Source organism: Calliopsis andreniformis, unplaced genomic scaffold, assembly GCF_051401765.1.
Source record: "Calliopsis andreniformis isolate RMS-2024a unplaced genomic scaffold, iyCalAndr_principal scaffold0022, whole genome shotgun sequence".
In the NCBI taxonomy this organism is placed as follows: Eukaryota; Metazoa; Arthropoda; class Insecta; order Hymenoptera; family Andrenidae; genus Calliopsis; species Calliopsis andreniformis.
Genome location: NW_027480432.1, coordinates 1,202,767 through 1,218,948, shown reverse-complemented (window position 1 = coordinate 1,218,948; position 16,182 = coordinate 1,202,767). Strand labels below are relative to the sequence as shown.

Below are 16,182 nucleotides of genomic sequence, written 5' to 3'. Positions count from 1 at the left end.
CCAGTGAAACCCTTTTGGGATAATCCTGTTAGGCAATATTGAAGGTTATTAAATATCTGCACGCCTCGCGGCCGGCACCCCGACCCGGGGATATTTCAATTATTCGGCCGTGTCGCGCTCCTCGCGAGTTTTGCCGGGAATCAAGGTGACAAAGAGAAAAAATTGGTCAGCGGTACACAGATTGAGGCCAAAGCGTGGATTAATGAAGCACGCGCCGTTCCGAATCGTTTCTACAGATTCTCCCCGTCGAACGACAACCCGACCTCGAACCGTGTCGCTCTTCTCTCTCCACTACCCCCTTTCAGAGGCGACCTGCCTCGGTTCTCGCGTGTCTCGATGAAAAATTTCAAGCGGAGCTCAGGGAACCAGGCTCCTCGGGCCGAAACTTTCGCCCGAATCCGCGACTCCTTTTCAGCGGATCGTCGGGGGGCTGTGTCGTGCAATTTTCAACGGTGCTCGGGCAAACTCGCAGATATTATTATTCGAGCACCCTCGAATCGACGAGGGGTCGGAGATAAGGCGATTGATTACAAATGAAAGCGAGCGGCCGGCATGCTCCGCTCCTCCTACCGCGTTCCTGGAAAAGCGAGTGGAACCCTCGAGAGGGAGGCGGCTCCAATTCGGAGCGTCGTTCGCGGAATAAATTTACAAAGGTTCGACCAATTAAAGCTGCAAATGGTAACCAAGAAGCGGGCTAGACGGGCGCGGGACAAAGTGGCGGGATTCGAGACGAGGGGACCTATCCTTCCTCGGTAATTCGTTCCCTCGGCTGAACGGTAATCCCACGGTCCTTGGGTCTCCGTTCGAACGCATAAGGAATCCGTGATTACGCCCTCGATACTTTTCTTTCTCACGACACACGTTCCGGAGCACTAGGACCTCTCACAGTCATTAAAAGGCACTTTCGAAGTTGATCCTGTACGCTCTTCGGGACTTTGTATCACCGGTAGATCCTCGAATTTAAACGGAACTGATTCATTCGTCACGGACGGACGTGGGCGAAATTCGAGGAACTTTGTTAAGCGTCGCACTCAAAGTGGATTTGTTTAGACACGCTGTCCGACGTGGTCACCGTTGATTCGCAGCCCTGTTTCCCTTTTGTTTTCCTCCATCTCGTCCCTTTTTAGCCCATTTCCTCTCTCGTCCCATTCCCGTCACTTTGCCGCTTGGTCGTTTCCCTTTTTTTCCCCCGCGGAATATAAAGGATCAGAAGCCTCGGTGGAAAGCACTTTGCACTCACAAATAACGATCGGACGTCATCGTTGGAATATTAATATGGATACGGGTTCAGGAGCTGGCTTCCGCAGCCAGCGGTGGTTGCAGGCCAACTGGCATGTCAATTGGCTTGTTGCCCAGTTTTATAACTTGGCTCTCGGCCTCCTCTCTCTCTCCCTCTCCCTCTAATTCTCTTTCCCACCCCGCCGCTCTATTATTCTCTGTCTCCTACTCGTCGCCATTGTCTTCGTCTCTTTTCCCCGCGTCGTTGTGGCCGTCGACGACTTTACGTCACGATGACGACGTGTTTCGTGCCGGAAGACGAAAATTACGGGGTATCCTCGTGGTTCAATTGGATTCGAGTAATTAAGAAGCTTGTGGACGTGTCAGCTTCGATCTGCGACTCCTCGATACGCACGCACACTCTTCGAACACGATTATTGAATCACCTTGCGAAGCAGCGAACCCAAAGATCAGAGATCAAACTGAGCAACGTATCATCGACTAGCAAACAATCATCCATTTCATGCAAAACGCCAATTCGACGAGCGACACGATCGATCGATCCTGGCTACCCACTAAACGCATCCGGTTCATGCTCCCTCAATGAGGCGGAATGTAGGCAATGATGCAAGAAAGACGCATGGAGAAACATTTCACCCGGCTGGATCACTGATAATCTTGAAGAGCAGCAACGCCTCGCGTTATTGACGATTAAGCCTTGGTTGCGCGCCACTGGAGGGGGTGGAGGAGACGGGGGTGAATAACCATTACGGCGACAGTTACGATGCCGGTTACGAGACCTGTAAACGGGATCTTAAGCTCGGGAATAGTAACGCTGGCAGATTAGCGACACGAATCCTGGCTACCAAGAACATCAGTACGCTACTCCCATGGTTAACTACCGTTCATTGCTGACGAATTGCGCCAGTGAAATTTGCACGACACAGCTTCCCACTCGCCTCGACGGAGTCTTGAATATCTGCCCACCAATCGCGTGGGGCCCTCCTCCATTCATGATCGAGATACACTAGGTTAACGTCGTGAGTTCGGGACTACCCCTTGCTTTATGGAAGTTCAATGGGATCGATAGACTTCGAGGATTCGTTCTTCTCTAAGGAGCGAAGATCGATAGAAGCGTTTGATTCTATTCTAAGATTGCTGCTGGGAGCGTAGCCTGCTCGTCTTGCTTATTAAAATCTAATTAAAAGCGAATTCGTCTTACCTAATACGGAGACAGTTTGATGCAAGGCGCATTACTTTAGACTGGTAATTGGCCGTTTCCTTATCGCGCTGTCAGAACCGTGGGTCGAAAGGGGTGGTCTCAGACTTACGATCGAACAGTGTATCCATGTTGTTATCGAGGTATCTAACCGAGATCTGCATATTCCCAGGAAAGTGAAAGGCGAAAGAGGCGCTCGAAACGGATCTCATTAAGGGTTTCAGCAGCGATGATTCTTCCTCGACTACTCGCGCATGAAAATAGCACCCTCTTCTCCCGGAGTATATTGTATCGTTCGGTGGAGATAGGGTGGGAGGGGGTTACATATCGGAGCGCGACGTAGAGAGATTTCGAAGGATGCTCTTACCTGGAGGAACTGCCGATACTGCTTATACTGGCAACGTCAGCTGTTCTCCTTTGCTCCCTGGAGACGTCGTAGTCCGTGATATCGCATTCGGAAGTGTCAGAGTCGCTCAGCCGCGACGTCGTCGACGGTGGACTGAGATGGCAGTCCACCGGAGTTATCACCATGTCATCGGGCTCCTGATAGTATCTGTGCAACGCGAAATTTAGATCTCACGCTACGCTCTTCTCTAGCCTTAGGAGAAAAAGAATCGGCCGAACGAACGAACGAATCGATGCGAACACACGAGCGAGAAACTGAAACGAAAGGGTGTGTCGAACCCCCGCGGATCCTTCGGTTTTACGGACGACCGAGTCTCTACCAGGGCGTCCAAGGCCGTCGACGGATTCCTTCTCCCTAAGCCTAATTCGTTCGACAACCACTGCCACCTACGCGCGCTAGCCTCTCTCTCTCCCTCTCTCTCTCAAAAAAGCTCTAGGCGAACTCGTAACTCGGCATTCAGCGACTAACAAGCGCAGAGAGTGTTGGTCAATCACCAATCTCTAATCTCTCCTAGTTTATTCCCATAGCAACAGGCAAAATGATCGCATAACAGCAAAGAGTGTGTCTCGTAGCAAAGCCATGAAGAAATGAAAAAAGACATTCTGGTATCTAAGCCCCGAGCTGATATTCACGTACCCAATGTGTCGGTGCTCCCCGTGGCCCGTCAGCGGGTACCACTCAGGTTCCTCGCTCAATCGAGCAGTCGCCAGCTCCAGCACGACCTCCCCCAGGAAGTCGTTCGCGTCGTACTTCCCGTAGTCCCACACCGTGATCTCCAGCGCCCTTTTCCTCAGCTCCGCCGTTCTGATCCCGTTGTAAACGAACGTCTGGTTCCACCTCGGGTCGTTCGTGTTCGCCAACGTTTTCGTGCGTTTCGACTTCTCGCTGCACCGATATCACCGGTTATGCACCGTCACGCCAATTGATACGCAAATGCTCGCCGATACCGCGATCGATGTCGAGCATTAACTACAGAGTTCCAGCCCCGACCGAGCGTGGGAGGAAAATAAAACGGCATGGGCAAGTTCCGCGAACACGCTGGAACTGTTGGCAACCCGGCCAAACTCTACGGCTATCTTTTGGCTCCGAATCGCTTCTTCGCCGAATGATTTATCTCAAGGGACGACAGTTTTAACTTCGACATCGTCGTAACCGATACCTCCTATGCGCGCAGACACGCGACGGGACGTTAGCGACGCGTTTCCGCCTCGTCGCCCTTGATATACACTTTGTAAACCGATACTCGAGGAACAAGCGAGCTTTTAGGGGTGATTTGGAACTCGTGGCTCGTAAAATACGGAATTTTCCAACTGCGGAACGCGCCAAAATAGTCAAGATCGTACGTGTTCTATTTGTGCCCGGGCCAACTCTCCGAACAAACTGACCACTTTGGGCCTGAATAGAAGTTTTATTAGTCCTAGTCTATTTAGTCAATAGCCGCTTCTTCTTATTTCTGGATCACAGTTTCACGCAGCAACATTGCTCAACCATGTATCTAGGACTCGAAATAGAAAGTAAATCGTGCAGTGATTAAGGGAGACGCGTGTACTCACCTCTTATCAGGAAGCAGGAAGATTTTGGCGTAGGGGTTCCTCGGCTGGCCGTTGCTCCTAGGCGTGAGGCCAGCCGCGCAGATCAGCGTGGCAGTCAGCTGAAGCTCCAGGGGATCAAAGCCAAGCTTCACCTGAAGGCTACCACCCACATTTGCGTTCATAGAGGGCTGTCGGAGGTGTCGTCCCTGAGCGTGCAGATCCGGCGAGCCTGGCGAGGTCACTAAAACCGAAGGTTTCTCGCGCCTCTCGTCGTATAACTCTGCAAGTGATCGTTCAGTGCCGGCTAGACGTTAGATTTTCTCGGGTGATCTGGGATCTTCGGGCGGTTCGTATGGGCTACGAGAAAAGGAAGTGCCGTACAGATGCAAAAGAATACGAACAGGGCAGAAATTAGAGCAAGATCGGTGGTTCGATCATCTTTCGTTTCAACACAAAACCTTGGAACGGGGTTGCAGGAACGATCGGAGGTGCTAGGAGCACGAGATATAGTCTTCGTTTAGCGCTTATTATCGGTCAATATTTTATGTCTCGGCACGTCAGGGGATCCTGGATAATTCACAGTGATTCGACGGTAAATTTCCTCTCGCTGATGGGAATTCTATCCCTGGGAAATTTACAGCGTCTCTCTGCTTTCGGAACTGTATATAATCGTCGAATCACTGTAAGATTCCCTGGAACCCGAAGCTTCCCTTCACCGCAGGGCGTAATGCAATTTGCGGGTGGATACATCCATTCCTCGGGGAGATATCGCAATTCACGTGCAGGGTACTCTCGAGCTGCTCAAAGTCAAAATAACGCATCCCTGTAGATGCACCGAGGGCAGCGGATTATGCGAAATGCATCTGCGTTCAACGCAGCCCCTCGGTACTTGGAACCGAGGCGCATTCGCCTCGGCAATCTTGCGTTCTCTCTTCGGCCCTGAAGAAATTATTACACATCTCGAATCGCAACATCTATTGTTAATCAACTTGTAAAGCATACTGCTCCACACAGCAATTATGTCCCGCTCAGAGAAGCGCACCGTTTCTCCTGTAACTTCCACCAATAGTTTTCTCAATCAGTATTGCAGTTTCTGATACGATATTAAAGAAATCTATAAAGAGGGTATCTGCTAAGATACTGAAGGATTCGAAGGCCCTTCCAACAGGAAAAACACGACACAAACGTGATAAATCGTTCACAAATAAAGATTCACTGGTCTCAAGTTGTTGCTCCCATAAAACTATGTTCGTAAAACGGCGGTGTTAGCAAGGGGGGGTGCATTGGCACTACTCTCTACGTTCTACGATAACATCGACGATATACAGAAAGCGGGATGTAACAATCGTTATGTATTCCGCGCCGGAACGTTCAGCCTCGATCCACGACGTTGCTTTCGTCTCATTCGCCGAGCGAATGGCGAATCGTTCGTTCATCATTCCTCGTGAATTCTCTAAGATCGTTACACAACTAGAAATATCGGGGGTGGATTGGGAGGGAAGGTAACAGACAAAACGACAGATAGTCTGGAGGGAAACATCGATTACTCGGGACTGAGAGTTAAGAAACTGTAGGCCTACCCCATAAGATACATTTCTTAAGACCTGGAATGCGAAAAAGCATATAATCTGTGACAATATAGCGTCGCTTTCAGTTGGGCTTAACTTATATCTACGATAAGGGTTGAACGGGGACTCGATGTTTCTCGGAATTCTCATATCTTTCAAAGTTAGCTCTAGAGTTCTCTATTCTACGTGATACTACGTCACGGTGCGGGGATGTATCAAAGATGCGCTTCGCGTAGAAGTTCCTGGATGCAAAGAAGCAACTCGGAAATTATTCAGAATATCTATACCTTAAAAAACACTCTACTTTGCATCCAAAAACTACGAAGTTTATCGTTCGATACTCTTCCCACAGAATCTCAAGGGGACCTGTATTCGCAGTGAAGCAAAAATACACGTCTCCGCAACATCTACAAGATACTGATACTCAGCAAGTTCCATAGCATCCTAATAGTCATCTATCGCAACCGAGTAACTCTCTCAACTCCGCGAGACACTGTCTACCTTCTCTACTGTCTCCTCTAAACACGGATTACGGTCTGGGATAGCTGAAACTATCTCTGGATGCCCACCGATGGCGAGGCACGGTTCTACGAGGCGAACGACATTAGGGGAAGAGCAAGAAGACAGACAGACAGAGAATAAACTCGGAGAAGAGCCGAGGAGGAATCCTGAGAGAGTGTGTTTTGAGATAAAGAAGGGGAGGAGTGGAATGGAGGAGGCGAGAAGCGTATAGTCACCTTTGCGATGCGGCTGCTGCGGTCCAAGGATCGTTTCGGGGTGCTTTTGTCTCCACTGGGGCTGCGCGGCAATCCTCCTCGTCGTCATCGGCGTCCAAGGCGTCGGCCCCGCGGGCATCGTCGCTGGCATCGTAGTCGACGACAAGTTCCGCAAAACTACCAGCTCCACTTGAGGCTCCTGCCTCGACTGGGCGATGATGTCGTAAACTTCTTGGAAGCTCTTGCCCTGAAGGAACCTCCCGTTCCACTTGATCACCTCGTCACCTGAAATCGTCGAGTGTCCGGTTCGGTTCCTATTGGATCGCCTCGGGCTGAGGAGGATTTATTTACTCCGGACAGGGATCTCTAGCTAGGACAGGGCTGAAGAGGATGGGCGCCTTTGTGGGCCGAACGGTTCCAAGGAAAAATCCTGACACGGTGAATCTCGCTCTAGGTGATCCGGGGATGTTTGCGGACCGCTCAATTGGACGATATGGATCGAGCTGCCTTTTTCAATCGGCGTTTAGATTGTTTTCGTTCCCTCTTCCAGCTGGTGTGAACAGACGAAAGGGACTGGCAATACGTTGGGACAACTTTCTCGAATTTCTTTCATATTTTAAGGAATATGAAGGGCCAGTCTCTCCGATGCCTATCCAGAATAGCGTGTCAAAGGTCGGCGTCAAAGGGGCGATTGGCTTTCCTTCTTGGAACGTTCGACGGAGCGTGAAAGGTGACTAACCAGAAGTGATAGTTTTCGGTGGGAAGGAGGGATGGGTGGAAAGTAAGTTGTGCGCCATCGAGGTAAATTTATCGTCTTACCGGGTCTTAGTTGACCTTCTATGTCAGCCGTGCTGCCCTTCTTGACCTTCTCGATGACAGCGCCCATAGAGCCATCCTCCAGCAGCTTTCCCCCGACCACTTTCAACCCGAGTATGCTACTACTGCTTCCTGAACCGGGCTGCTTGCGTAACACCATGTTGCCAATGATCTTCTGGCCGTCTCTGCTCACTTGCCAGGATGACGGATGCTACGAAGCGCGGAGAGAACGGGTTTTGTCTTTCTTTCTCGTTTCAACAGCATGGTGTGTCGCGGTCTTGTCAAATGAGGGGAACACGCGCGGAAATTTGGAAACCAGCTTGGCAAAATTTCATATTTCTCTTCAGATATTTACACACCGATGGTTTCCAAATTTCTGACGCAGCGGGATTATTGATCGCTATGGCAATAGTTCGTGATCGTGAAGTTGACGATTTTAAAGCTGAAGATCCCTAGAAAAATATCCTGCGCTTCCTTGATCGCGTATTCTTTCTTGACAAGATTAGGAACGTGGCAAGATATTTTTCTCGCGGGAGACGCTGATAGAAAGGAAGCTGGAGAGAATGGTGGTTTGCCCTAACCGTGTAATGAGACGATGGAGGATACTTGAAGCATTGCCATTTCTACAGCACTATACCCTGAGCGCGTTGCAGTGTGTCTCGACATAATGAAAATAAGAAGAAATCTTCAAATATCCTCTCACCGAAAAAGACTTTGGCTACCATATGAATCTACAAGTTAGGGGTGAGGGTGAAAGTATGACAAAACGATAAGCTTGACAAAGGAGACAGCTACTGTACGACTAATGCGTGTCTAAACATGCCAGTCCATGCACTACACATGCCTCTAACCAGTGTACGAGCAGAAAGCGACAGTCAGTCCCTTCGAACGTCCAATGTTCGAGGTCTCCGTGGCACACTACGGCTGCATGATCGCTATTACGTTGCGTAAGAACCGTGGAAGTGAAGTTTCTCTGTCGAGGAGCGACTCGATTCATCTGGTGGATCTACTTTAGGGAGAGGGGTCGCCTCCTTCCGGTTTCCAGCCGATCGTGTCGATCCGAGTCGTTTTGATTTCACGTCTCGATGCGCAAGAGACGATCCTACTCGAGACTTTTTTTACTCACTGGCAATCGCAACTCTCGTTTGCGATCGCAGCATCGACTTTTTTCTCAATCTTCTTCCACGGAAGCATTGTCTAACACCGATATAATTGGCTACTTCGAGCTCTCATCCCTCTTTTCTCCCTATCATTCCTTTTCGTTTGCTTCAATTAAGAGATTCTAAGAAGTTCGCGTTTTTCTTCTACGACCTCCGTCGGATGGTTATAATTAAATATTTTACTAACGAAGTTAAACGCGTAGCAGAAGTTGCAAGCAAAAACGCTCGTTAAATCCTCGGAGCTTCTGTTCTCTGTTGTGGACTTAAACGCGAGACGATCGCCCTCGTCTCGAGAGACGCGAGAGGCGAACGCTCACGAGTATATTCGACGGAGCTGTTTTTCCTCGCCGGTTCCCGAGCGCAGCCAATTACATCTGTTCTCCGTTTCGCGGATTCATCATGAAGACACCGCAAAACCGATCGACTAGAGAGCTAACGAGGTCGTCGAGACTCGCCGCTTCGGATATCCTTTGGCCGCGTTCCAATTCGATTAATTATGAAACAGGTACGCCTCTCTTTCCCGACAACCTGACATCCTTTCGGCCCTTTTAATTGGACGGTTCAGAAATCGGTAGTGGCTCGAGAAATCGGTCTCCCTGGATCGACAGTTGTCGCGTGAAAAGGGACGTGGTAATAGTAGTATCGACTGGCTAGAGCGACGCTATCGGTAAAGAGAACGGAATCAGCAAAAAAAGGAGTATGCATAATGAGTAAAATGCTCTTGTCAACGTCGAGCGACTACCGACCGTCTCGTGTAACTTCCACCGGTACTACGTCCATGAATGATGCTCGATTAATTCATTAATTCGACCTGAATGAAAGAGGCATACGGCCGAAAGGACACAGAATCAGAGATCAAATTTCCCATAACCACGTGTGCATTCGCGAACTGATCGCAATTTCGAACAATCTCGAACCGACGACGGTATGTCGATAAGAAAACTTGCCTGGTAAATCATTTCTGCTCAGGGGGAAAATCACATTTAATCGCGGCACCCCATCCCCGGAAGTGGGTCTATCTTGATTCAGCCCAAGAAGTACATAAGACGATCCGTCGGCCAGATAAATTGTTCGATCGCCATCCGTTTACTCGAACCGAATTTAATCTTGCTTATTTGCCTCGCATAATTGGAACACGGCCTCCCTCGTCCCGTGTTTCCTGTCTTCGTCCATTTATCGAGCGATGATCCGCGGGGGCGGTGGTATCGTCAACGCGGGCGCACGCGATCCGAGACCGCTCGGCTAATCGTTCGTTCCTGTTGCGAGAAACGATCTCTGGCGAGATCGAGATGGGAGGTAATTGTAGAAAGCAGAACGATCCAGAGATATTTTCGCCCATAGAAACTCGGTCACGAGTCCTCTGCAGTCTGCGTAGAATCGCTCAAAATACACTCTGCAGAAGATTGTATATTTGAAATTTCGAAGAAAAATATTCGATAGGGACACTTCGTATTTGCAGTAAAAGCTTTCGAGCTCACGATCAGTCAAGGAATAAAGGGCTTCTGGCAGGTGCTGCAGGATGGCCTCAATTTTATAGCAGTTCTAATAGATTCCATCAGGAATTCCCACTAATTTCATTTAAATCCATATAATATTATCGGTATCGGTAAAAATGTCACATGTCTGTCAGTGAGCCGGCTGTCGAACTAATAATCTAGAGAGTTCGAAATATCACAGCTATATTTTTGTAGATCCTCTTGTACAAACACTCTCAGCTATCGCGAAGCTCACTAATGTTCACGTTGTTCACATGCTCGATTTAGGTCGTGTCATTTTTAAAGCCACCAACGATCTCACCAGAGAGCGATTTTACACAGAGATCGGTCTTAAATTCCCAAGTTTCTCAGGAACAAACGATTAATCTGACAAGGCGATATGTTCTACGATTACACGAGACTGTAACTCGCGAATAACTACTCCGTTCCGTTCGAACGATTCCGAACGGCAGGCAGACACTCTGCTCGAAAGAATGGGCTCGCGCCGGTCGAAATTTCGAGCGGATTTACGAGCCTGTATAATAACAATAACGGATAATCGAACGGTGGTCGACCATCCGCCCCTTCCTGCGCCAGCGAATTGACAAACACAGCCAGTGTGAAGGAGATTATTGGAAAAGCAGAGTTCAAATGAAAGGTGGGCACACGAAAGAACAATGACAGACGATGATACCGGTTATTTGCCAATACGCTCGCTTTTCGCGCAATGACTTTCGATGTTATTCAGCAACAAAGCCGACAATAATATCGAACTGCGTTACTACTTTGTCAACTCTCAGCTGGAATAATGGAGTCGATTCTGATGTTAATTAAAAAGTGACCAGTTAACCCCTTGAAGACAGCATTCGCTTATTAATCAACCGAAAAGCATTGCCTCGAATTTGTGCAATTAGCCAGGCGTCAAGGGATTACAGGTAGTCCCTTGTATTCAATTTTGAGTTCGGCGATTCATGGAGCACGGGACGCAGAGGCAAGAGAGACTCGTTTCACTATTCGTCGAGAATTGCGTGGCCGAAAAGTTATCACCGCGCGAAGAAATACATTCCCAATTAACGCGAGCGCTCTGGTAATTCCGGGAGCGAAATTTTGTTTCGAAATTTGTCCGAGGGAGCGGCCTCGGTCAAGTGAGCGCCCCGTCAAAACTTGATTAAACGCGGTCGCGTTCTCTCGCCTCTAAACCCCCGTCGTTTAATAACGCGAAGCGATATATCGTCCTGAGTCCCAGCGCGAGATGTATCGTGTGGTGAATGAACAGTGGTGATGCGAGTGGCGAGGGAAGGATGAGACTGTACCTCGAACGAGGGACTCTTTGGCGAGTCCTTTGCACGAAGAAAGCTCGCGAAGAACGTGGCGATTAAAAAGACGAGTCGAACGTTCCTCTCGAGGAGTCGAATGGGATCGAACCGTTCCGATGAAATGGAAGGGGATCGATCGCAGATGAATCTGGGCGAAAAAGGGGGCGAAGTTGCTGATGAGCGTGCACGGGGATGCTGGCGAGTTTAATAACGAGTCTAGGACGCTCGATTGGTCCATGAGACAATACGGAAGCCGCGGAGACACGAGAGTGGGCTAGTTAAGAGAGATGAGACGATGAAAGAGGATGAGTTTCGCGATGAAAACGATGACATCCTACTCTATGTTGCTAAATCACGGAACAGAATCTCAGGAGCTTGTTAGCGGTGAGATAAAACTCATGCGAAGGTGCGATCGTCCGTGCCAGCCAGGAACGCTGCATTCCCGTCGAGTTTATCAAATGCTCCCGTTCCGTGACACGTTGGCTAACGCCGACCAAAGAGGTCCAAAGTTGCGCTCGTAACAACCACGCGTTAACAAACTACGGAACCGTGGCTGTGTCGGGATAGTACCGTCAAGCTCCAAGTCCGGGGGGGGATAAATCGAGCAAAAGAGGTTTCTTGATCGCAGAGCTCAGATCATCTAAGGAATGATAACGGAGAGAAAAGAAAAGAGGCCGATCCGTAGAAAGTCTTGGAAATGAGAGTCATCGAGTCGCGCTGAGAACGGGATCCTTTCCCTCCCCTGAAACTTTGGCTCACCTGGCGTTAAGGGATGTCGAGCGTTAGCCCTTTCGTTACGCGCCGTTTCCTCTCGCCGTCACGGCGAACGAAGCTTCTACGAGAGATTGGCGAGAGTCAATCTACGGTGCTAGTTCGAGACAAAGCGAGAAAGGAGCCTCGTAGAATGGAATGCAACTAGAATCGAGAGAAGGGGACGGGCAACGAAAGGGTTAACTCGAAACGTGACTAAACACTACTCTAGCTGCATTAACCAATTTGGGTCAGGCACTAACGGGCCACGGGTTCGTAGTACGCATCTCTCTCCACTAAAGCTAGGAAAGCAAAGAAAGCACGAGGAAGAATAAACCGTATTCCACTTTGGACGACAGACCCGTCACGGTTCAGCGCCTTCAGAAAGCTGGGCGCGACGCGACGCGAGAAAATATGCATTCTAAGCGTGCCATATATCGCGACACGAACGACGCTCGCGCGACAGAGACCCCTTTTACTCGATCCATCGGCTTCCTAAAATATGTCTAATCGAAGCGACTGCCTGACCGTGCCCACCGACGCGATCTCGACGGGCACGGCAGAGCGGAGAACTTCTGCCCTGTGTGATTCGACAAGCAAGTGACTCGATTGTCAAGGCCGAGTTTGAGGGCCCGTACCTTGGGCAGGTCGCCCCTGTTGCTGTCTTCACTGCTCGTGAACGTGCTAGAGGTGTCTATCCCGGAGTCTTTGGTCGCGCTGTCTTGACTACCCTGCCGATCGGCCTCCCAAGACCAATCCTCCTGAGGGCCGCCGACATTGGTCCCACCGTCAAATCGCACTGTCTTTTTCCCCCTCCTCTCCGTGAACCTGATGGACACGCCACATACACAAATACGACGGACGATGCACTGTGTGCCTATGGTGGAGTGTACTTTTTGCGTGTACGTGTGCGTGTTTGTATTCGTGTTCATCTGTACTTCCTCCCTCGATCGAGCGCGCCGCGCCGAAGGAAGCTCTAGCTAGGACGATCTCCATTCTGAGATTGCTAGAACTGCCTAAGTTAGTCAGCTTGTTGCATAGTAAATGTCGCTCAAAGCGAGGCCCCTAAACAGCTCTCACAACTACAAATGTTGGGCTCAATACATCGTAGAGTTACACAGATGCGCACTGTACTTTCCTGCAACTCGATGGGACTGTTATAGCTAGAAGTGAAAAGTGACTGTGCTAAGCCGGACAAAATGGAAGAAAGCTTCGCAAATTGCAGGTTGTTTGAAAAAATGAACCCTTTAGGCCTCTCTTATCATTTTTTCTATTGAATCCTATTTTCTATTTCTGATCTCTGATCTATAGAATATAAAACCTTTGAACTTCTCCTCGTAGGAAGGGGCTAAGCTGTAATCTGAAAACGTCATTTATTATGCAACAACCTAACGTTTCATGAAAGGCACAGAGGTCTTGCTTTCAAGTGTCAGCCTAGCAATTCCAGGATGATCGATACGAAAAAAAGGAAAGTGAGTCGGAAAAGCTCACGATCGCGATTGTTGGCACGCACCTCCTACTGTCGGCACGCCATTCGTCGCCAATCCTTCGGAAGCTCCGTCTGACGAGCGTACTCTCCTCTTTTCGCGGCTCTCGCGGTGGATGATGACCGTTATACTCGATGGTCATCGCGGCGGTGTTGTGGTGCCCGTTGTGGGGTCCGTTGTGCCTACGTCCACCGCTGGACATTGACATCGGACCTCCCGTATGGTGGTAGTACCCCTTCCCTACAGTAGATCCAAAACGTTTCGTTTTCTCTGTTCTGGGTTATCGAGATCGAAACTTGGACCGTGGTGTCCTTAGCTCTATCATTTACTCTATAATTTACCTCCAATTTCGTCTTTTAAATCTCCCTGTACGAGAGAGCGCCTAAACGAGATTTCCCTTAAGTAATGTACCCTCGCGAAAATTCCAGGTACGATAGATACCTAATTATAGTTACATATTTCATTGTAACTACAACCAGGCACCTCTGTAATTCTTTCATTGCCTTCTTATCCCTATAAAGCTACTAATCTCCACCTTTTCACTCATTTTCCCATAATATACGTGTGTACTTCCCCTAATTCCCACCTTTTCCCCCACTTCCCCACAGTGTACCGCGGATTACCTGTCGGAAACGTCCTAAGACAGTAGTGCAGACTCGCCCCTCGGGGTATAGTGTGAGGAACAGTGCTCGAGCGAACCGGAAGCCGTCTTATTCGCGACAGGACTGCCAGGACGCTGTACCACCGGTATACACAAGTTAATGTGCAAGGGTGTCTGTGTTGTATGTGTGTGTACGTATGTGTGCGTGCACAATAGCGATGCCACCTCTCGAAAGACAACTGTCAGGAATTGACGACTAGGGTTCGATGTTGCGACCTATGCTCGACCATTCGGGGAGTCCTCTGGTTCATGTTTCTGGGGATGACAGCGAGAAGGGGAATCCTGCACGTCCTTCGGAAGTTAGTGTTCGCTTGAGTCGCAAGCGTGCAGAGATACACGAACACAGGATAGATTTTGGGGGCACAGAGACGCGACCACAGGCGGGAAACATCCACCGTATCACACGCAGCACCACTGGGGGGACGTTGCGTATCCTCGAGACGAACATCGAAGCAACAGAATAGAGGAATGTCGGGAGTATCTGGTGAGCGATACGTGTACGTGGCGTGAGTGAGGTGTAAACGATACAGTATACCTGTGCACGATTCGTAGCCGTCCAAAGTAGAACAAATAAAGTCTGTTACAGCTCTGCCGACCGATCGCGTCTCGCGTCTGAGACATGCCAAAGTACTTCTACTGGCTCGAGGATATACTAGCAAATCAATGCGAAAATTTCGTTCGTCTCTAATGTCTGGTAGGCAAAAATAAGGGGTGAAATTAATCGTCAGAGCTACTGAGTTTCTACTTGAAAAATCGATCATCGGCCATTATTCTTCCGAAATCGGTCGACGATGGAAAAACGCGCGAAATAGAAAAGGTTTCGAGAAATTCGCAAAGAAATAGCGTTTCGGTGAAAATCATGGCGCCACGTGGCCGCACACACGTGTCTCTTTCCCAATCGTTCGCTCGTTTTCGGGGCGTCGTTAGGCCGACCGAAAAAGCCCGATGGCGAATTGATCCGTTCGAAGATAAAAAAAAAATTGAAACTCTCGATCGTTCGGAAAAACGCCGCGGACCTTTTCTGGATTTTCCCGAAAACCTTCGCACGGTACATCCGCGACCGGTCGGCAGATGACGTACACACACATGCACACGCATACGCAGAGATATACATATATAATATATATATTTAGGTATAGATATATATGTATGTATGCGATCAGTTCATATGTATATATTATTTGCATTTGAGAAAATGATTAGTAGGTACCGCGAGGAACTGACGATTCATTCTGTCCCCGGGCTTCTCCCTCGAGCTCCTCGAAGTCACCACCATGGACGGCGGTTTATCCCCTAAAAGCCGATCTCTCTTTAAGTCACACATGTTACTCCATGGTCACGGTTATCGCGAAACTTTCGAAACAGTACACGCGAGCCTAACCGAGTCGCTCGTCCGTACGATCGACCCGCGCGCAACCGTTCGAAAACTTTCCGAAAGGTGTTTAAATATGCATGTATGCGAGAGAGAACAATCTCGGAGAATAAAGTTCCGCTACTTTGGTTTCACAACGGGGGAATATCTATATGCTATGTCGGTTCGATGCAAACAGAGGGGTATTGTATCTGTAGGGATGGGGGATAGAAAAGAAAACGGTCACTTTCTATCAAACTGCACTATCGTAACAATCGAACACTGTACTCTAATGGTAATATAGATCGTTAATGTTTGCAGGCAGTGTCTGGTGTTCTCGGTCTACGCGCAAGAAGAAGTAAGTCGTCGTTTCGTAATGATTCGCCACGGCTCGAGAATTCGATCTGGGTCGATTCTGAAAGGAGGAAGGAAGGAGTTGATCTCGTTCGTCGTGCACAAGCAGCTGTAAATAAGGTAAAGGATCGCGCCTCGTAAAACTGGCAAATT

General features: G+C 49.1%; 1 protein-coding gene across 14 annotated transcripts in view; it reads right to left on the bottom strand.

The window, feature by feature from the left end:
* Positions 1-16,182, bottom strand: part of Rim (Rab3 interacting molecule) — a 49,223-nt gene that overhangs the window by 14,854 nt on the left and 18,187 nt on the right. For 10 of the 14 annotated variants that reach the window (XR_013003188.1, XM_076391479.1, XM_076391478.1 and 7 more), the window contains 8 exons: positions 13,690-13,903; positions 12,815-13,004; positions 7,479-7,686; positions 6,681-6,944; positions 5,956-5,979; positions 4,397-4,655; positions 3,480-3,728; positions 2,805-2,990 (listed from right to left, as the gene is read on the bottom strand). Coding sequence is in view for 13 of the 14 variants with exons in the window: in XM_076391479.1 (XP_076247594.1) it covers positions 2,805-2,990; positions 3,480-3,728; positions 4,397-4,655; positions 5,956-5,979; positions 6,681-6,944; positions 7,479-7,686; positions 12,815-13,004; positions 13,690-13,903 (1,594 nt within the window). In the remaining variant the exon portion in view is untranslated. Of the gene's footprint in view, positions 1-2,804; positions 2,991-3,479; positions 3,729-4,396; positions 4,656-5,955; positions 5,980-6,680; positions 6,945-7,478; positions 7,687-12,814; positions 13,005-13,689; positions 13,904-15,534; positions 15,618-16,182 lie in introns of all 14 variants that reach the window. The other 4 variants (XM_076391483.1, XM_076391481.1, XM_076391476.1 and 1 more) reach the window with 4 other exon arrangements.